Raw genomic sequence first — 21,133 nt, 5'->3', positions numbered from 1 at the left:
TTATAATTATATTTATATAATTATATAATTATCCAATAAATTCCCTGAACCTGAGAAAAAGTTTCAGATACTGAATAATAAACACATCACATGTAGTTTATGTTTGTTTTTAATCGACATTCCAACTTAGTTTTTCCCAAACACTGGGACGGACTCCACAGGTGGGTCATGGGAGATTTTTTTAGATGTATGTAATTAAATTCTATTAATGATGATTAAATAATAGATTATGAGCTAGAGGAATGATGATGGTTTGTGTTGCGCAGGGTTTTTGAATATTAATTCATAGTTTGTTTGCTTTATTAGTGACCGTTATTTTATGAATATAAAGAGACAAACACAAATTACTTCATACCTCAAGATCCCAAATGTCCTTTGATATACCAATAAGAGAAACATAACTGTGCAGGAGAAAATATGAGAATATGGTTTCATAATTAAAAGATTACATAGTAAATGAAAGGCAGACAATATCGTACACAAATCAAAGGCATCGTCATTCCCAATTTTCTGCTCATGTTGTTTTTTTTGTTGTTTTATTTTATTTTTTGCTCTTGGTGTCAAATTATTTAACACTTTTTTTTTTCTTCAAAAATCACGAGAGACAGACATTTAAAAAACAGTTTTAAACACTCCCAACACTTCGCCACTTGCAGTACCTCTGTTAGCCATTGTTGTCGCTGTAGATCGAGACTGACCGGATAAAGCCACCATGAACCGGAAACACTAGACCATGGCCGTGGCTAGCAGCATGTATCTGCGGCGTTAGACTCCACAATTGTCTCGCATTTTTAAATTAAGCTGTTTTTAATCTGTTTTGTACGGTTACGCGTGTTTTATAAACGCACAGAAAGCATCCGTCTCGTCACCGGAGATGGGAGTCCCGGCGTTTTTCCGCTGGCTGAGCCGGAAGTATCCGTCTATCATTGTTCACTGTGTAGAAGAGAAGGTAAGCGGCTGTTAGCATGTTAGCATATGTCTGAATGTGTTTGCGCCACAAGTGTGACGCTTTAAAAACAGCGGGGTTATATTTTGTGTATGCGTTGTTTCAGAAATAAACCGACTGATGCGTATTTTTGTCTTACACTGGATGTCGCGTTGTCTTTAAATTAGTTTGTTTTCATCAAATCATCCGCAAAACATGGGAAGTTTGTGGACTCCGCCGTGTAAACAAACCCGCCTCTTTAGTTCAACGACAACTATTTTTGAAACGATCAGTTGACTAATCGTATCATATCACACAATAGTCATCCAGTCGCCATATTTTCAATTCACCTCGAGGTTGTTTTAGCCACGTGCCAACTGAAAAGTGTTTGATTCAATAATATTTATTTTGTCAAACATTGCCGACTACAAATGATGAATAAATTAGAATAAACTCGAGTTGATGATGCCTGTGTCTATAAAACGTCCAAATCGTAAGTTAAGGCACGTACATTGTATTATTTTCCTCGCAGTGGCAAGAACGAGAATAAAGTAAGTTCTAGCCAGGACATGTCATACTTGTATATACATACGATATACATACATACGAGAAACTCAGTGCCGAATTCCCGGGAAACGGTGTTTGTCAACTCCTCAGTAAGCACGCTAGCCATTGGCTGTCCTAGAAGCCGCCAAATGACGTCATCACCAAATCTGCATAATTGGTCGTGTGCATGTAATTGCAGAGAAGAATGGACAGGAAGTGTCTGTGTTTAGAAATACAAATTAACTAACTTCTGTCAATTCAAGTTTTTTTTGTGTGTTTTTAAATGAGACACTGGACTGAAAAGACATTTAAGAAGCCAAAACAATCACACAAACTTGTTTTAATTGGTAAGAAAGACACTGACTAATCATTTACTAAAATAGTGTCTGTGTATGTGCCGAGATAATAACGTGACAACCCAGCTTCAGCAAGACGGAGCAGTTTTTATTTTCCAAGCACCACAGCAATACGCCATCCCTTTATCTACGGTGGCCTGTAGTAACTTATCACTGTATTTAATTTTGTGTGCTTTTCTTGGCCTTTTGACCCACTCTGGTATATTTATATAAACATGTATTAATGTGTTGTCTATGTGAAACAAACCAGTAAGTGAGTGTTTATTTACATATTTGATGTTTTTTTTGTTTTGCCGACACAGGGAAGAGAATCTAATGGAGTCCGTGTTCCTGTCGACACGACGAAGCCCAATCCCAACGAGGTGGAATTTGACAACTTGTACTTGGACATGAATGGGATCATTCATCCTTGTACACATCCTGAAGACAAGTGAGGACATATAAGACACTTCTGTCAACACTGCTACATTTTTCTAGAGTTTTAATAGTTTTTTTTAAACTTGTTCTGTCCTGTTTTCACAGACCTCCCCCCAAAAATGAAGATGAGATGATGGTGGCCATTTTCGAGTACATTGACCGTCTCTATAATATCGTGCGGCCCAGGAGAGTTCTGTACATGGCCATCGATGGCGTCGTAAGTAACTTACAGTAACAGAAACCCAACAGTTACTTTATCAGAAACTGAAATGTCCACCAGAGTCTGATAATGAACCAAAGACTGTTTCATCTGTGGGCAAACATTGATCATTTTCATTTCTTATGTAATGTATTCGATGTGGTTGACCAGAACTCAGCTGCTGTACAGTAGAAATAATTCACCCTCTCACCGCCTTCAGGCCCCGCGCGCCAAAATGAACCAGCAGCGCTCTCGCCGTTTCCGTGCCTCCAAAGAAGGAGTGGAGCTGACGGACGAGAAGCATCGCATCAGGGAGGAGATCATCCAGAGAGGTCGGCGTGTGTTTGTGCACCTGTAATTACAAACGGCAAAGAGAGGACACAGATATTTTCTCCTATAATCTGGGACTCATTTAAACTTGTTTGAAAGAGAAAAACACTCCTTTCTTTGTGACATTATTTGAACCCAGAACAGCCAGTATCTCTGTTCTCTTCAGTCCAGTCGATCTGTCCCCTTTGAGTCAAAATTTGATGGGGGTGCAATGGCTCAGTGGTTAAGACCGCCTGTGGTTAAGATCATGTGTGCATTGACTTCATGGTCGCAAGTTCGCTAGATTGTACTCAATTCCCTTGTAAGTCACTTTGGATAAAAGCGTCTGCTAAATGACATGTAATGTAATGATGGAGTTTATAAATGACTGAACTGTAGTTATCTACTCATAATCATCTCATAAGTGTGGGGGGCTGTTCAGATTTATTCAAACAAATTATAACTTTAAATTACAGCCCTGCAGGAGATGCCGTGGCATGATAAATGAATCCTTTACGAGTTAGAGCTGGAAATGTACAGATTTAACTCTTAATTGTTCTGTTTGTTTTACTCCTCAGGAGGTTACCTTCCACCTGAGGAGATTAAAGAGAGGTTTGACAGCAACTGCATCACTCCAGTAAGAAACCAAACCTCAAAAGCATTTTTTACACATGAATTTTGGCAGATTAACCTTTTTTTTTTTTGCAAATCTTATACAAGTTTTTGTTTCTTCAGGGAACAGAGTTCATGGACAACCTGGCACATTGTCTTCGATACTATGTCGCAGACAGACTCAGCAATGATCCGGGGTGGAAGAATGTTACCGTGAGTGAAACTGCCACTCTGTGGTTGTAGAAACCAGAGTTGTGTGCTGATGAACGGCTCGGTCACTGATGTTGTGTCTGATGCAGGTCCTTCTGTCTGACGCCAGTGTTCCGGGTGAAGGCGAGCACAAGATCATGGACTACATCCGCAGACAGAGAGGTACAATCATTACAAACAAGTACAATTAATACAGAGGTTCTCAATCACCCTGTGCTCGGGTCCAGCATCAGGCCCTGGACCGGACCCACACACACTGTACCACATTTATGTTCTCATTTAATGTCGAATGTCTGAAATGAAACCGACTCGTGTTTGTGATTCACAGCTCAACCCAACCACGACCCCAACACTCACCACTGCCTGTGTGGAGCCGACGGTGAGTGGAACTCTGTCTGAACTCGTGTTCAGTTCTGCGTTAAACTCACTCGTCTTTTGTTTTTGTTTTATTTCTCCCTCCCCCGATCAGCTGACCTGATCATGCTGGGCCTCGCCACGCACGAGCCAAACTTCACCATCATCCGAGAAGAGTTCAAACCAAACAAACCGCGGCCGTGTGCTCTCTGCGGACAGATGGGCCACGAAATCAAAGACTGTCAGGGGACGGCCAGAGAGAAGCAGGGAGAGGTGAGGAGTCCAGCTCACACAGTATGGAAGTACCGTGTCCATGTGTCTGTCTGTCAGTCACATAACTGTCCAGCCATTCACTCAGCGAGCTTCAAATGTTAGGTTTGGTTGAGAAATGTGACAGATTAGGGCTTAGCTTTGCTCCAGAGCTACAAATAAAAGCGTTTGTCATTGTCAACAATAGGATGAAGATGAATTATGAATGTAATGGAAACAAAAATAAACACAAGAAGCCTGGGGAGAAACGAACAGCTTCAGGTTTTCTGTGATTAAATATTGTGGTTATAACAGGAATACATTTAATATCACTGTCGTTTTTTTTAAATGCGACTGTAATGTATGTGATAGAATGTGAGTATTTTCTTTTGTGCTTTAAAATGTCTTGAATGAGGTTTCCACCTCTGCCTCTGTGTCTTTTTCAGCACGACGAGTTTGCCGGCACGGTGCCGGTCTCTGAGCAGGAGTTCATCTTCATCAGACTGTGTGTTCTGAGAGAGGTCAGTTTGTGTTTCTGTGTTCCTTTTATTCAAAATATGAAAGACGGGTGATTTTTAGTCAGGAAGGATTTGATGATTTAAAGCTTCAGCTTCCCAGAGTTTGAGGGTATTTGAAAAACTTTGACTCGTCATGTGTTTTTAGTATCTGACCAGAGAACTGACCATGGCCAGTTTGCCATTTCCCTTTGACTTTGAGAGGAGCGTTGACGACTGGGTCTTCATGTGCTTCTTTGTCGGGAACGACTTCTTACCTCACCTGCCATCCTTGGAGATCAGGTGAGCTGCCGTCTCTTTGTTTGTTTCTGTCGTGGAGCTAAAGCAGCGTCCAAACATCTCACCAGTTACAGCGCGGATTTCCATCTCTCGGTTTTCTCATAATAATCGTGCTTGTTTGTGAAAGTTTCATTATAAATGAACCAGAACCACACACGATAACGCTGAATATGTCCAGCCTACGACCACCAGCAGACATTTTACAGTCATTTGACCAGCAGAGGGTGCTGTGAGCGCAGTGTGCCCTCTTTGCTCATCAGACGAAGACAGGGATGCGACGTTATTTTTGAATTCTTCACCAGCAGATGTTGGCTCACCGTTATCTAATCCAGTGATTTTTGACGATATTGGACTGACACTAAATCTGTCGGCTCTCAGTCTCAGAAGAGAGTCTTTACCCTTCGTCACTGACTTTAACCTTCATCACTGATCTGTCTGATCTGAAACGCGGCAGCAGAAGCAGCCAAATCTGCTGCTGCTGTTGACGTTGTTTAAATCAAAAGCTAAAACGTCCCCTCGCGTCGTGTCTTTTCAGAGAAGGAGCGATCGATCGACTGGTCAGAATCTACAAAGACGTCGTGCACAAAACTGGGGTGAGAATCCTCGTAAATCTGAGCGACGCCCCCTGCAGGCTCGTCTGGAGAGAACACAGAAGACTTCATAGTTGTTGTTTTTTTTCTTCAGGGTTACCTGACGGAGAACGGCTACGTCAACCTGGAGCGGGTGGAGCTGATCATGCAGGCGGTGGGCGTGGCTGAGGATAACATCTTCAAGAAACGCAAAGACGACGACGTGAGATGTTTCCTTCCTTCCTTCCTTCCTTCCTTCCTTCCTCTCATCCCCTTGTTGTCATTTCACTGTCTCACACTAAGACGTCTGTTTTCAGGAAAGCTTCAAGAGGAGAATGAAAGACAAAAAGAAGCGGATGAAAGTGAGTCAAACTCATGCAGTGACTTTTCTTTCGGTTTTTTGTGCACGGCGTCCTTTACAGATGTTTTGTCTCCTCTCTCTCTGTGTGTGTGTAGGCGGAGCAGCGAGGCCCTGCCTACCTGACCACGGGCCAGTTCGCCCCACAGGCTCTGGGGAGAAGAGACCGACCCGACGCGGTCCAGAACGCTCGCCATCAGGCGTACGACATGAGGATGCAGAGGGAGCAGCACAACATGGTGCCGCCTTCATCTGATGTTTTAGGATTTGGAGTGTGTTCATTCAACCTTTCACTTATTGTTTGTTTGTTTGTTTGTTTTCCTGCAGGATGCAGCTCAGTCTTTGAAGGCCATGATGAAGAACGGAGGCAACGTAAGGAAATCATATCTCATAGCTAATGTTTACACACCTTCATGGTCACGTTAACGTCTTTGTGCATGCAATGTTTTTGTCCAGTCGTCTGCGGGGACGAGTGACAGCGCAGACAACAGGGGGGTGAAGAGGAAAGCCGACGACGACGACAGCGAACCTGAGCCTGAAGACAACGTCAGGTAAGTGTGTGTGTGTGTGTGTTAGAGGTGGGAGCAGAGTTTATGTTAGCCGCTATATGTCATGGGAATTTGGCTGGCAAAAAAAATGGAAAAAATGCCGGATGATTAAATCGATGATTAAGGATCCGTCCACAAGGAAACCGGTTTAGGTGAACATGCAGACTTTTTTTGCCGTTGCGTCCATGCGGTGTTTTTGAAAACGCCTCCCGGAGTTTGGAAAATATCGTGTTTCCATGTAAACGGAGAATTCAGGAGAACGATGATGTCACATTCCCAGCTCTCTCTTGTGCTTTCATTCATTGTCTTGTGTTTTGGAGATTGTTTAGTTTAGAGCTGAAACCAATAATCAGTTCTTCATCGATTACTAAATTAACTATTTTGATAATCGATTCATCGGTTTGAAGCTTTTTTTTCATGATTAAAACAAGATTTCTAAAAGTTTAAGCTTCTTTAATATGAGTATTTTCTTCATTTCTTTGCTCTGGATAAAAAAGAATTCATTAAAAATTAACCATTTTGGTTTGCCTACAAAACAAGACATTTGAGAACATCATCATTTCCAGGTTTGACGAACAATGATCAACATTTTTTACGGTTTTCTGATATTTAATCGACCAAACGATTAATCGAGAAAATATCGACAGATGAATCGATGATGAAAATAATCGTTAGTCGCAGCTCTAGTTTAGTTTGACACTTTTACCAACTACTGTCAATGAAAAGTAACTAAAGTTGGTGTGAAAAAACGCTAGATATCACTGCAACGTGTGTGTGTGTGTTGTGCTCGGCCCAACGTCTGTGTCATTGTGTCCAATACATCACACGGTGTAAATGTTTGTGTAATTCCACCAGCATAATCTGGATTAAGAGCTGACGTGTGGGGAACAATGTCACGTTAGCGGAGGATTCACAAACAACCAGAGAGAGAATTAAACAAGTGATTATGAATCTTGCAGAAAACTGAGAAACAAACTAACCTGACCTCCTGCTCGTGTTATAAATGAGTTCTAACTTAATTTTTGCAGTCGTTATAAATTCATACAGTTTTCATACAAATTTTCTTTATATTACTAAACATTCTTTCCATATATTTTTTATATATATATATATATATATATATTTTTAAGGATATTGGCTAAATATCGATATCGTCAAAAAAAACACGGCCAACATCATTGCTGAGGAATAATTGTTTGAAATAATCGCGATTATGATCGAGCAGAACCTGCGTTAAAATGCAATTATTTAATAATCACTTTTGAATCATTTAAGAATCATAAATTGAATGCAATCACTTGGATTCCTTCTGCGTGTGTGTCATTAAAATTCCTCTTTAAATCAGTCTTTCCCGCTTCCTCCTCCTCAGAGTCAGTGATGCTGGTGTTAAACAGAAGCAGTGAGATGAACTCATTAATGCCTCAGTGCTGCAACACACACACACACACACACGCTGTGATTAACATGTAAAGCAGGAACACTGGAGTAAATTCCTCTGCGACGCACTCGTCAAAGCCGCTAAATCCGTCGGGCTAAATTGGTATTCATGGAGGCTTTCTGCTCTCAGGAGCCGGCCGGCGCTCCCTGCAGGCCGCCGCGAGGATCTGCCACACAGATGCCGCCACTGCTTTGATTATGTGTCAAAGCGTCGTTTCTTTTTATTTACCTTATAAACTGTGCACCAGAGAGTTAAAGGCAACGCGTGGAATTCTCAGACTGAAATTTAAAAGGATGTTGAATGCGTTTCTAAAAAAATGGAAAAAATGTTGTTTTTGTTTTCCTCATCCTCTCATTCTATCCCCTGGGATCTTTCAGTTTTCTTTGATTCATAAAACAAAGAAGATCATTCAAAGTGACTTTTTGTGTTTGTGGACAAAAACGAGACGTTTGTCAAACACTTTATGGGCAAAACAACACAGAGATTAATGAAGAAAATAATGGACAGAAACGTATGAAGACAAGTCCAAACAAATACTTTTTTACATATGTTGGTGCCTCAAAGACAGAATATGAAATGAACATGTTATTCATTATTTCCTTATTTTGAGACTGGAATGGCAATAATAAATTGATTATGAATCAATTACTAAAAAAACCAGATTTTTTTCATCTTCTTTAAATGTGAATATGCTCCGAATATGAAAGAAATCATTCAAACTGAATCGTTTTCTCAAAGACATTTGAGAACGTCATCATTTCCAGAGTTTGACAAACACGGATGAATATTTTTCAACATTTGAAACGACAACATTTGACGTTTTCTTGCAGGCTGTGGGAGGACGGCTGGAAACAGCGATACTACAAGACCAAGTTTGACGTGGACGTGAGCGACGAAGACTTCAGGAAGAAGGTGGTGAAGTCGTACGTAGAGGGACTGTGCTGGGTGCTGCGCTACTACTACCAGGTCAGCTGATACCCTCATCACACACACACACACACTGAGATTTATATGGTATGGTATTGTATTGTTGAGCTAACGAGATGCATTCAAAGACCCTGGTAAATTTCCAAACTTCTGCAAACATGAACCCATAAAGTCGACGATCTCAATACTTGCTGCTGTCTCCTTGTGCTCATAAATCCACCACAACTGAGGTTGTCATTGGAGCAGAAAGATTTGTTTTTATTCGTTTTTAATTTTACAAACAACCATCGTAACTGATCGACTTTAATAATCAAGCAAATAATTGAACACTCATGTCCATCACTAAGTAATTATTTACTAAATGACTCACCAGCGACTTCCATCAGCGACTGAATATCTTTGGTTTCTGGAAGAAGAAAGAAAAAACCTAAACGTTTGAGGGCGTCACCATTTTGAAGATGGAAAACAAATTATTCGAAATTCACAGTAATGACTGTCCTGTCCGTCAAAACGTACAAGTTGACATTGAAAATAAAGGCGAGGCACTTTAATGCTGAAAATGTATTAATTTTCACTGAAATGGATATTTTTATCCATCTTTATAAATCGCTCACTCTCCCACACCAAAGCCCATAGAGAAAATCAGTGATTTGAACATCACACACACAGTTGTTGATCCACTGCTGCCTCCATCACTAAGTTCAAATCTTATTTTGTCAATTCGGCTTTAAAAATCCTTCATTCAGATCTACTCCAGTGACACAAAGTGACCACACGAGGCAGCACTAGACCAGCAGCTCCTGTGTCCCTGCGAGCTAAAATCACTGGTTTTCTCTATGGGCTTTGGTGTGGGAGAGTGAGTGGTTTACAAACTTCAGTTTCCTGTTGGAAAAGTCTGTCTCACAGTAAGATAAAGACGTGAAACATGTTCTTAAAGATATTCTTAAGAGTTATTTCTTTAATATTGTGGAGTTTTTGTGTGACTCCTCCTCCTCTATACTCCGTTCACTGTTTGCCGTGGGCTTAAACACTATTTCATTTCAAGATTAAGATCAATATTTTAGCACAGAGAATGATTTAATCAGCTGTGTGGCCTCTTCAGTTGAGCCGGGGGGGATTTGTTCAGGCTCACCGTGAACGCACGCTCGCTGCTAACTCCGCATGCTCGACAATCCCCCGGGGTGGGGGCCGCGCTGTGGATGAATTCATTAACTGGCCCCTCAGTGGACGGGGGACGTGTCTGCTCTGTGCTGTCGCACATTCACGGTTGTGTCCGCTATCGTAACACACACACACACACACACACACGAAAAAACCAGAGAGAGGGAGAGAGAGGGTGGTGTTTATCCAAAACACAAAAGAGCCAATGAAAGAGTCACACTTCATTTCTGTCTCTTCTCAGCCTTTGTTTTCACAGTTTTTACTGTTTTAAATGTTAAATTCTGTCAGTTTAGCCATAAAAAATATTGTAACGTCTTTCAGAAATATCTAATATATAAATAATATATAAATCAAGTGTTGGAATTGGGCTGAAACTAATCATATTGTCTGAGTAAGTTAACAATGTCAGAAAATTGTTGTTTTGTCATTAAGAACATTAATTTACATCAAATTACGACAAAAACTTAAAAAAAAAAACATTAAAACTGTCACTAATAAGAGGAGACGAACACGGTTTTGGTGTTTTTTTTTAATCTTACAGGAGAATATTTTTTTGGTTGAAATATTTTGTTGAGGTGTTGAAAAAATAAAAATGGACAAATGATGAATAACTGGACTAAAAAGAGTTAGTGGCAGCACGCGCTGTCATCGATGGTAGTGCTAGTATCGGTAATGCCGTCATTTGTTTACAAAATTAACTCTTTTGATAATCGATTATTCAGGTTGAGTGGCTTTTTTTTAAAAAAAATGATTAGAACCAGTTGTGTGATTTTTTTTATTTTTTTTTCAGCTTCTTAAATGTGAATATTTTCTGGTTTCTTTGCTCCTTTTTAAATGTCTCAACAGATTATTTTTTTCATTTCTGGTTATCAAGTCACAGAGGGAAGACGAGACCAGGAAATATTCACATTTTTATCTTTTTTATCTCATCATTGGTGATTTAGTTTAGTAATGTTACATAAAGAAAAACAAGCATTACAGTCCACTAGAGTTTAATAGATTTAAAATTACAAGTAGTTTTCTTTCTAAACAAGATCGTTGTACAGATTATTCATGATTCACAGCAAGCCACACAATGTCAGGTGCAGGATTTGAGCTGCTGATGGAGTTACAGTGGAGTAACAAGCCCCTCCCCCTTCCAAACACCTCTCTAACTGTCCAAAACCAGGGGAAAAACTGAGAAAGCGACGTGTTCTTAAAGTTGTCGTCTTTCAGGAACGGTTGATGACGGAGTAAATGTTTGGTGTGTGAGCGTCAGGAGGCTTTAAGCCACGCCCTAGTTTACATCTGTGACAAAAGGCTGTGGAGTGTCAGAGAAACGACAGTTTTAAAAACACCCTCGTCTTCATGTTTAAAAAAACTCCAGAGCTGAGTTTTAACATGGGAGTGAATGAGAGGTTTGAGCAGAACTCTCTGTGCTTTTAGGTGATCTTAAGAAAAACTGAAGTCTACACTGAGGCTCTAAAGTAGGCGGGGTCGTGATTGTTTTCCATTGGTGTGTATGTGAAAATGATTCATTTCGCTCACCATTCACGATGAAACGGACACGTTTCATGGCGAAATTTGGGTGGAAGAGGAAAAAATGAAAGCTCAGATGTGTCTTTGTGTGATTAACAGACTGGATCATCATCAGCAGTTGATTAGTTACACGCAGTCATAACTAACGTGACTTAATTCATTGCAGTTGTCTTTAATCTCCACAAGTTAATCCCCAAATTTCCACAGTGTGAAATTTATGGAGTTTTTTTTGTTGTTTTTTTTGAATATTGATGATGTAGAGAGGAAAGACAAAGCAGTGGATGAAACCGCAGCTGAAACTCATCGAGATCATTTTCTTCTTCTCATTCAGAGTTTTACGTCGACTCTTTAAAGCTTTTTGTTCTCTGCAGCGTCAGAAATCAGCAGAAACCTTGAAGTGAACACAAAGTGCCGCAGTTTAAATACAGTGAGCAACGTTTAACAAATTAACTTATATTTAACCTAACCGGTCTCACCCCAGTCCCATTATTCACTTTACATCAGATATGGAAAGTGTCTGGATTTATGCCTTTTTCAATTGTATCTAACATTTCTGTCCATTAGGACTGAACAGTTTTCACAAAAACACAAAGAAACTTGTTCATTTTCCGTCAAACACAAATGAAACGCCCACAAAATTTTAATTTATGCTTCAAATGTGTATAATCACCATATTTAAAAATATGTTTATACCGTGATTAAATTAGATTTTTTTTCCCCTGTCACAATTGACCAATTTAAGGACTTTGTTTTAATAAAATGTGAAAATAATATGAATTGAATGAAATCAAATATTTAATAAGAACTTTTCACTAATATGTTATAATGAATAAAGTAAAAAAAATGAGTATCTGGAGTTCACTTTACAAGGTGGAGTCAAAATAGTGTGCTTGTGTGTGTGTCTGTCTTTTCTTTTAGATTTTTGGCCTCACTGCACAATTTATATCAAAAATAATCTGAAGAAGTTAAAGAAACTACCGTTTAATAAAAGATTAAAAAATTTTGTTAATTTATTAACTCACTAAAATAAATGTGAATTCATCACAATTTTCTATGTATTTACGTTTACAATGTCAATTATGATTATTATTGGTCCAAATATTCACATTATGATTATTGACGCCAGTCGCCACAGATTTGATCGGGTCGTGTTTATTTACTCGGAGTTGTTTTCTCTCGTTGTTTATCGGGGATGGTCAACGTTGTGGTTTGTGACCTTTGACCTCTCGCCGGCCACAGTCACAAATGAGTTCCTCCTCTCGGACAAAAGCATGTCGTTGCATTAGCATAAATGATGTGTGCGATTATTGTAATGTGCGGCACGGCGCCCCCTGCGGCTTTTCTCATGGTAAAGTCCCATATTATCATGTGAATGAGCGCCTTTGATAACAGAGTGGCTCTCTCTGAATGACGCGGATTTGGATTCAGCAGAGGTGCATTGTGGGAAGTGAAGGTCCTCGTTTTGGTGCGAGGGCCGTGTTTGCTCAGGAAGGATAAGTGGTCCACACACGGTTATTTATTTATGCTTTATTTTAATGTCTGTCTTCTGTCCTCCTTATATAATTATGAAAAAACATTTTTTACTTTTTCTGCTTCATTTTTTTTCCTCTTTTTGACTCTTTACTGTAAATATTGATCTTTCTAGAGCAGCAGTTTAAGTGTAAAAAGGTTTAAAGCGGGTTTTTAAATGTGTTTCAGAAGCAGTCCATGTTCCTGTCGCCTTGTACTCGATCAGCTGTCGTCTGTTGCTCTTCTTGTCTTGAATTCTGTCCTTTTGATCCCTTTTTCTCGTGCTGAGCTTCCTTTACTCTGAGCTTTGTGTCATCTTCTTCATTATGTAGACTCACTCTAAAATCTGTGTCCACTGATCCTTTATCACCAAGTATTTTCACGAAAGAATCGTGCGTCATTTCCAGTGGCTTGCGTCCATCCGTCTCATATTTGAACACTAGACACTAGACTTTTTTGCCGCTGTAGTTTGAGGCTTTTTAACTCTAAAATCTGCTCTGAAACAAAATTCCTATGTAAGAGTTAGACACACTAACGACTTTATGATTGACAGGGCTGTGCCTCGTGGAAATGGTACTTCCCGTTCCACTACGCCCCGTTCGCCTCCGACTTCAAAGACATCAAAGAGATGTTCACTGAGTTTGAGACGGACACCAAACCGGTAAGAACAGACCATAATAACCATGTTGGAGCCATGTTTAACAGATGCAGGAGAGAAAATTACCTTGTTGGTAACGTGTGTGTGTGTGTGTAGTTTAAGCCTCTGGAGCAGCTGATGGGAGTGTTTCCTGCCGCCAGCGGTAACTTCCTGCCCCCGACATGGCGGAATCTGATGAGCAGCCCTGTGAGTTTATGAAAGTCCAGAACCAGACTTTTGACCCTCGCCTTTAAACGTCTAGATCATTTTAGCTTCTTACTAACGTCGTGGTAACCACAGTAACCGTGTGTCTTTGACGCAGGATTCCTCCATCATTGACTTTTACCCCGACGACTTTGCCATCGATCTCAACGGCAAGAAGTACGCGTGGCAAGGTGAGTGTTGAGGTTTCACACGTGGGTCACAACGTCAGTGTCTGATTGTTTTTGTTCCTCTAATGTGTGTGTGTGTGTGTGTGTTTGTAGGCGTGGCTTTGTTGCCGTTCGTGGATGAGCGGCGGTTGAGGGCGGCGCTGGCTGACGTTTATCCCGACCTCTCAGCAGTGGAAGGTGAGTCCATGATGGAAGTTTAAGTTGATTTGATTTTCCTTTGCTTTTTTCCCCCTAACTTCCTTTCATCACCTTGACTCCTTTCCTTGTCTTCTGTTTTTTCCTTGTCTTTCCTTTCCTCATCTTTCCTTTTTAATTTCCTTGTCTTTCCTTCACTTCATTTCTTTTTGTTTCCTTGAATCCTTTGCTTTCTTTCATTCCATGGTTATTTCTCATCCTACTTTCAACATCTCTCCTTTCCTCGTCTTTCCTTTGCCCGTCTCTCCTTTCCTTGTCTTTCCTTTGCCCGTCTCTCCTTTCCTTGTCTTTCCTTTGCCCGTCTCTCCTTTCCTCTTCTTGTATGTTTTCTCTCACATGTCCTTTCCTTCCTCTCCTCCCTTGTGGACCCTGCTGATTGTCTCCGTCCTGTGTTGCAGTGAAGAGGAACAGTCTGGGAAGTGACATCATGTTCCTCAGTAAATCTCACCCGCTCTTCGACTTCATCCATGAACTTTATCGCACAGAAGCTCGAGAGGTAACAAAGCTCAATGTCAGACTTAACCTGTGTTTTACTCACAGATCCTCCTCCTCACAGTCTCTGGACGTTGATTTTGCATCTGTGAACTGAAGCGTCACATGTTTATTAATCAAACTCGTCTGCACAGTTACAGCCGAGTTGTACCACATGCTCAAGTGTTTTATGCCCCTTTGACCTTAAAAACAGGAACATTTCACTAATACGAATACCAAACATGTAGTTCTTTTAGTTACTGACTCAGGTGGTGCTGATTGTGCGGTGAGCGTCCCCCTGTGTTGAGAACCGGTGTAAGACGAGAGGAGTCACTCATGGCAGAGAAACAGGAAAAAAACTAAGATTATCCACGTTAAAAAAAAGACGTCAGTGTAAGTCTACAACGTCTTCAGAACATATTTCACGTCTTTATCTCACTGTGAGACAGACTTTTATAAACCACTCACTCTCCCACACCAAAGCCCAGAGAGAAAATCAGTGATTTCAACATCACACACAGGAGTTGTTGATCCACTGCTGCCTCCATCACTAAGTTTAAATGTTTTATTTTGTCAATTCAGCATTTGAAAATCTTCATTTAGATTTACTTGTTAATTTCCCAGAGGGAACCTCCCAAAGGGATCAATAAAGTCGTCTGTCTGTCTGTCTGTCTGTCTGTCTGTCTGTCTACTTCAGTGACACAAAGTGACCACATGAGGCAGCAGTAGACCAGCAGCTCCTGTGTCCCCGTGAGCTAAAATCACTGGTTTTCTTTATGGGCTTTGGTGTGGGACACAAACCCCACTCCACAGTTGGGAAGACTGTTACTGCTAAATAAAATGACAATAAGACATTGTTGATTTAAGCAGGTGTTTATTTGTATAGTCTTACCCACTGGCAGCTGTTTTCAGTGTGTCTGTGTGTCTGTGTGTCTGTGTGTGTGTGTGTGTGTGTGTGTGTGTGTGTGTGTGTGTGTGTGTGTGTGTGTCTCAGTACTTCACACAAGCACACTTCAAAAACCCTGACCTTTCATTTTTACGTTTAATCATCTGTTTAACCCGCAAAACAACAGAATATTTAAATGTTTTTTTAATCTTTCATGTTATGAAAGATGAGGTTAACGGAAAGTTCTGAGAACATTTCAAGGACGTTTTCCTCTAACGCCGTGCGTCTTCACAGCAGCTGAAGAAAAGCGGCTGTTCCTATTATCCAGAGTCTTAACGCCTCATCACTCAAGTCGCTGGAGGAAAAATGAGAAGTCAAAGTGTTTCCGAGTTATAGTTAAATATAACGTGTGCAGCTGTTTGTTAAAAAAGGATTTACTGATTAAAATCAAAGGTGTGTGTGTGGATGTGACGTTGAATAAGACGTTGTTTTGGGGGGAACTCAAATGTGTGACCATCGTGGATGACAAACTCTGTAACCTGAGTTTTCATTTGGTTATTTTTACAATAACGATGTTCTCAAAAAAACTAAAAAATATTCATATAAGAAGCTGAAAAATCACAGAAACTTGTTTTTAATTATTTTAAATAGCACTCAAACTGATTAATTGATTATGGAAGTTGTCCACAATGAGTTCAGTAATTGATTTATAATCATGATTTCTGTTGAGTACAGTGTGAGTATCACCTGCTGGTGGTTTTTGATTCTTTGTCTTTTGTTTTACTCTCGTTCAGGGAACTGAGATTCCTGCAGAGCTTTGCCATGGAATCCAAGGTACATTAAATCTTGATGACGACCCTATTCTACCAGATAAGTAAGGAAGGCCTACGTTACTCTCACTCACTCTGACTTTTGCCGTGTTTCTAAGCGACGCTCTCGGCAGCAGAGCCGCTCCACTGTCACCGCCGCTCAGCCTTTATTTAACTCATTTATCTGTTTATTCTCCAGTCCAGTGACGTCGCCCATCCCGATGCTGCGGGACATCTCACAGAACAGCGCCATCGGGTGAGAACTTTGAACTATTCAGAATGACTGGTTTAAATGACACAATATGATAGTGATGCGTTTGTTAATAATTCATTCATTTGACTCAAAGGGTGATTGTCAAACAAAGTTCAGTTAATGGGAAAGTACAATAATCTAAACAAGTGTCTAACAGTGAGATGAAGACGTGAACGTGTTCTTAAGATATCGCAGATTTCATTAGGTTTTCCAACAGGAAACTGAAGTCTGACAGTGAGATAAAGACGTGAACATGTTCTTAAGATATCGTCGACTTTTATTTTGTGACTAAAATCAGTTTTTCCTTGTGCCTGTGCTGGCAGCTTTAATCTCAGTCGGTGAATATGCATACATGTTATTCATGAATGACAACAAACCATCTCTCATATATAGTTTGGTTTCCTTTGTTTGTGTGTGTGTGTGTGTGTGTGTGTAATCTGCTCCAGTGATGGTGTGGTATTGTGTGGAGCAGGCGTTTTCAGTGCAGATTGGTTTTGCCTGCAGTCTTTCATTAGAACAATGTCAGTGTGCCGGCGTGTTTTCCTGACAGAGACGCTGGGAAATGAAGGGGTGAAGCAGACGGGAAGAAAATGACGGCATATACTCGTGGACATTAAACACCTCAAACTCCGTCTCTGTGTTTTGAAGGGGGAGGTTTTTTCCCTCCAGCCTTTGAGACACACGTGAGCTAATGGAACTCTTGACTCATTGAAAATGATTTTCCTCTTGTTTCCAGAGTGAAGTTCAAGGATCCGCAGTATGCAGATGCCTTTGTGTTTAAGGCGGTTCTCCTGCCTGACGCCAAGTGAGGCTTTTCACACACACACACACACTTCTTTTTCCAGCTCTTCCTCATTGCTAAAGAATATGTTTTGGTGTTTTTCCTTTTTCTCAGTTTTTCCAACCACCAACAAATCCCTTTTATTTCATGTATTAAATCCAACAATCACTTCTTACTTTTCTGGCCTCAAACAAATGTAAAGTTTCCTCCATAAAGAGAAACGGCTGTTTGCTGTAGTTTTGACAAACATTATTCTCCATTAGAGATGTGAAGTCCATGTAATGTCCTCACCTGTGTCTGTCGTTATTTAAGTTATTGATTTAATTTTTAGACGACTTTACACCACAACCACTGCACTAACCCTACATCCACACCACGGTACGATATTATCACAATATTAAAGTCGCAATACGATATAACGATATTTAAGTCACCATACGATATTTAAGATATACAATATTATCGTGATATTTAAGTCACGATATGATCAACATACGATATTATCACGATATTGCAAAAATACTGTTTTTTTGTGAAATCATATATTGCTGTATACTCGAACAATGGTAGTTTTGAAAGCGATATAAAGTATATTGAAACGATATGAAAGTGTCATGTTTCGATGACGCTGCGCTCCTTTTAAATTGTCTAAACATGCAAATGAAGAAGAACGACATAGTGATATTGATTCAAGTTAATTTTGTTTGTTTGTTTGTTTGTTTTTCAGGATGCCGACCAAGGTTCTGAGACCAGACGAGTGGGTGAAAGGAAACGGGGAATCATGGAGACCTCAGCTGGGCTTCAACCCAAACCGGCAGCAGGTTCACCTGGACCAGTCAGGCTTCAGAGCTCTGGGGTCAGTTTACTCTTTCTCTTTGTTTTTTACCTCCAACAAAGAGCTTCTGTGGGTTTGTGGGATCAATGTGAATTTTATGTGATGGGTAGATGATCACTGAAGTATGTATATCTGCCCACTGATGACGTCACAAGAAATCCCATTCACTTATAATGGTGAACACCTAAAATATCTCTGTCAAAACTAATCTGATTGAAACCTAATTTGGCATGTGTGTGAAGGTGGATACACTCTACTGTAATCTAGATCTGATACAGATTACGGTTTTGGTGTTTGTTTGTGATTGGTAGGTGATCACTGAAGTGTGTTCCCATTTAAATTTGGTAAGAATCTGCCCTCTGATGACTTCACAAAGTACTTGTGGATTTTCAAGAAATCCCATTCACTTATAATGGGCAAAACGGTCAAAAAACATAAACATTCTCTGTCAAAACCAGACATTCTCTGTCGGATTTAAACCAAATTTGGCATATGTGTGCGGGATGAGACACTCTACCACCAGACTAAGTTTCATCCAGATCTGATCCAGATTAGTCTGAATTTTGTCATGTTTATTTTAGATTGTAAATGCTGGAAGCAGGTAAAGTTCTATACAGTGGATCAAAATATAAAGAGTCCCGGTGCTGGTTTGACTCCGTAAAGAGGCAGAAACACACACACACACACACACACACACACACACACACCTGTCTGTGAGACACACTGCTGTGTGTTGTTAAACAATAGCTGCTGATTCTGCAACGACTCAAAGACTCAGATTTGGGTGAAGATGAATTTAAAATGTGTTTAAATGTTTGTTAACACACAGACACAGACACACAAACGGTCCCCATTAACCAGCCGTCCTTGATTATGATCCACACATTGATATTATCATTAAGGAAATGTGAATAATTGAACATCTGGCTCGGGGTTTGCAGCAGAAACGTTTGCAGCTTTAGCTTCAGACGAGTAAATGAGGCAGTTTGGTGTTTTTTTTGGGATGGAGGTTAAACAGGCAGCTGCTCTGAGGGGGAAAAAACAAACGTGTTTTTAAAGAAAATCAGGAACAAAGTTTCTATATGATGTTCTAACTCTAGTGTTGTGTATATGTCTTTATATATTGATAACATTTGGGGTTATAGTTATTATTTTTGTGCACAAAAAAATCTTTACTAATGAGAAACAACCTTAACTCGTGTCTGCACACGGTTTTATTTTTTAATAAATTGTTAACTTAACACACCTGACCTTTTGAAAAATGACCAAATTATCGAAAACTATTATATATAACTATTATTTTATTTTAAAGCACAATTGTTTTTCTAAAAACATTTAATTTTCTGAATCAACTCTGATTCTCAAGGTCCCTGTTCAATTTAATTTAATATCTATTCATTTAGAAATAGACACAGAGTTAATGCTGCAAGTTACTCTCTCTAACCTGGTGATTCATATAAATATGAATTTATATAAATAGAATTGTTACCTTCATGCACTTTTTATGTGATATTCAGTTGTAGATGATAATTCACACTCTGAACCTGGTCAAGTTTGGAAAATATACGGCGAGATTGGGCAGAAAATGGCCTCAAATCCATCTTTAATCCAAATAAAAAGTGGATTTTCCTCTGCCCTGCCCTCCCTTTAATGAGAGATTAGTTCCTTCCCTGTAAAGATTATCTAAATTATTAAGCTATTATCAGAATTCAGAGGGATTTCTGATCTTTTTCTCCCTGCAGTCACAGCATGAACAGAAACCAAGGCAGAGGACAGTACAGCAACGCTCCACCACCAAACACCTACCAGCACGGAAACTACCGTTCTTCAGCCAGCGGCGGCCACCAACGTAAGAACACACACACACACACACCCACGTGTCACGTTGTTTTCCATGACTTCATCGCTCTTCCTCAATGTGAGCATGGTTATTGTGAGTTAAATATACTAAAAGTGAGTTAAATATATGACTTAAATATTGTTTTGTGACTTAAATATCGGGACTTAAATAACATGTTGTGACTTATATATCGCGACTTAAATATCCCATTGTGACTTAAATATTTTGATAATATCGTATCTTAAATATCCTATTGTGACTTTACTCTCGTGGTAATATCGTAGCGTGACTTAAATATCATATTGTGTCTTTACTCTTGTGGTAATATCATGTTAAGTATTGACATTGCCTTTGCTAAATGTTGGAGATGAACGCATGTTTTCAGGATATTGAAGTCTTTTTAACTTTGATCTACAGTTGAACATTGTTGCCTTTGATTCTTGTCGGACATTGCACTCATCACTCTTCAGTGATGACACTCTGAAGTAGAAGTTTCTAATCTGGTTTAAAAGTCTCACACATCACATCTCCTGCCTGATAATCACTCCTGTTTCGTCTGTTCTGTGAATATTATTAATATCAAAAACAGCTTTGCAGCGTTTCTCACACTCACCGTCGCCTCCGCTCGTTTTTCAGCTGCTTTCACTTCACACACACACACACAAGGATGACCTGAAAGTTCAGTGCACACAGGTGAATGTGTTGTTGACCTTGTACTCGACACAGTGAGACGTTTAACATCAGTCCTCAGCTTTTCTTCTGCCTGTCGTGACTAGATGAGTCGATGTTGTTCACACACACACACACTGATATTTTGTCACACCGTATCCTCTCACTTTCACTTCATTGATTTAAATTCTACAAAATCCCTGCATGTTAAGTCTGATTGTAGCCAAAGACTAAGCCAATAATTCAGGTTTCTTCATGTCACATAAATGCCTTAATCCGACTGTAATCCAGCTAGTCTTAGTCAGACCTGTGTACCTAGATCATGTGATTCATACTCCTGCATCTGTACACTTAGTCAGACTTGTC

At 39.9% G+C, this 21,133-nt stretch overlaps 1 protein-coding gene across 2 annotated transcripts in view; it reads left to right on the top strand.

The window, feature by feature from the left end:
- Positions 1-715: 715 nt before the first annotated feature.
- Positions 716-21,133, top strand: part of xrn2 (5'-3' exoribonuclease 2) — a 29,248-nt gene continuing 8,830 nt past the window's right edge. For both annotated transcript variants that reach the window (XM_058613861.1, XM_058613862.1), the window contains exons 1-28: positions 716-949; positions 2,130-2,257; positions 2,350-2,461; positions 2,664-2,775; positions 3,331-3,389; positions 3,488-3,577; positions 3,664-3,736; positions 3,903-3,953; positions 4,044-4,201; positions 4,624-4,698; positions 4,841-4,974; positions 5,507-5,564; positions 5,656-5,763; positions 5,858-5,902; positions 5,997-6,137; positions 6,226-6,270; positions 6,355-6,449; positions 8,715-8,850; positions 13,553-13,660; positions 13,754-13,843; positions 13,959-14,031; positions 14,122-14,205; positions 14,622-14,719; positions 16,375-16,454; positions 16,589-16,645; positions 17,379-17,447; positions 18,151-18,279; positions 20,001-20,107. In XM_058613861.1, coding sequence (XP_058469844.1) covers positions 875-949; positions 2,130-2,257; positions 2,350-2,461; positions 2,664-2,775; positions 3,331-3,389; positions 3,488-3,577; positions 3,664-3,736; positions 3,903-3,953; positions 4,044-4,201; positions 4,624-4,698; positions 4,841-4,974; positions 5,507-5,564; positions 5,656-5,763; positions 5,858-5,902; positions 5,997-6,137; positions 6,226-6,270; positions 6,355-6,449; positions 8,715-8,850; positions 13,553-13,660; positions 13,754-13,843; positions 13,959-14,031; positions 14,122-14,205; positions 14,622-14,719; positions 16,375-16,454; positions 16,589-16,645; positions 17,379-17,447; positions 18,151-18,279; positions 20,001-20,107 — 2,590 coding nt within the window. In that variant the 5' untranslated portion in view covers positions 716-874. The remainder of the gene's footprint in view (positions 950-2,129; positions 2,258-2,349; positions 2,462-2,663; positions 2,776-3,330; positions 3,390-3,487; positions 3,578-3,663; positions 3,737-3,902; positions 3,954-4,043; positions 4,202-4,623; positions 4,699-4,840; positions 4,975-5,506; positions 5,565-5,655; positions 5,764-5,857; positions 5,903-5,996; positions 6,138-6,225; positions 6,271-6,354; positions 6,450-8,714; positions 8,851-13,552; positions 13,661-13,753; positions 13,844-13,958; positions 14,032-14,121; positions 14,206-14,621; positions 14,720-16,374; positions 16,455-16,588; positions 16,646-17,378; positions 17,448-18,150; positions 18,280-20,000; positions 20,108-21,133) is intronic.

Source organism: Solea solea, chromosome 17 (assembly GCF_958295425.1).
Source record: "Solea solea chromosome 17, fSolSol10.1, whole genome shotgun sequence".
In the NCBI taxonomy this organism is placed as follows: Eukaryota; Metazoa; Chordata; class Actinopteri; order Pleuronectiformes; family Soleidae; genus Solea; species Solea solea.
This window is presented reverse-complemented; position numbering and strand designations above follow the sequence as displayed.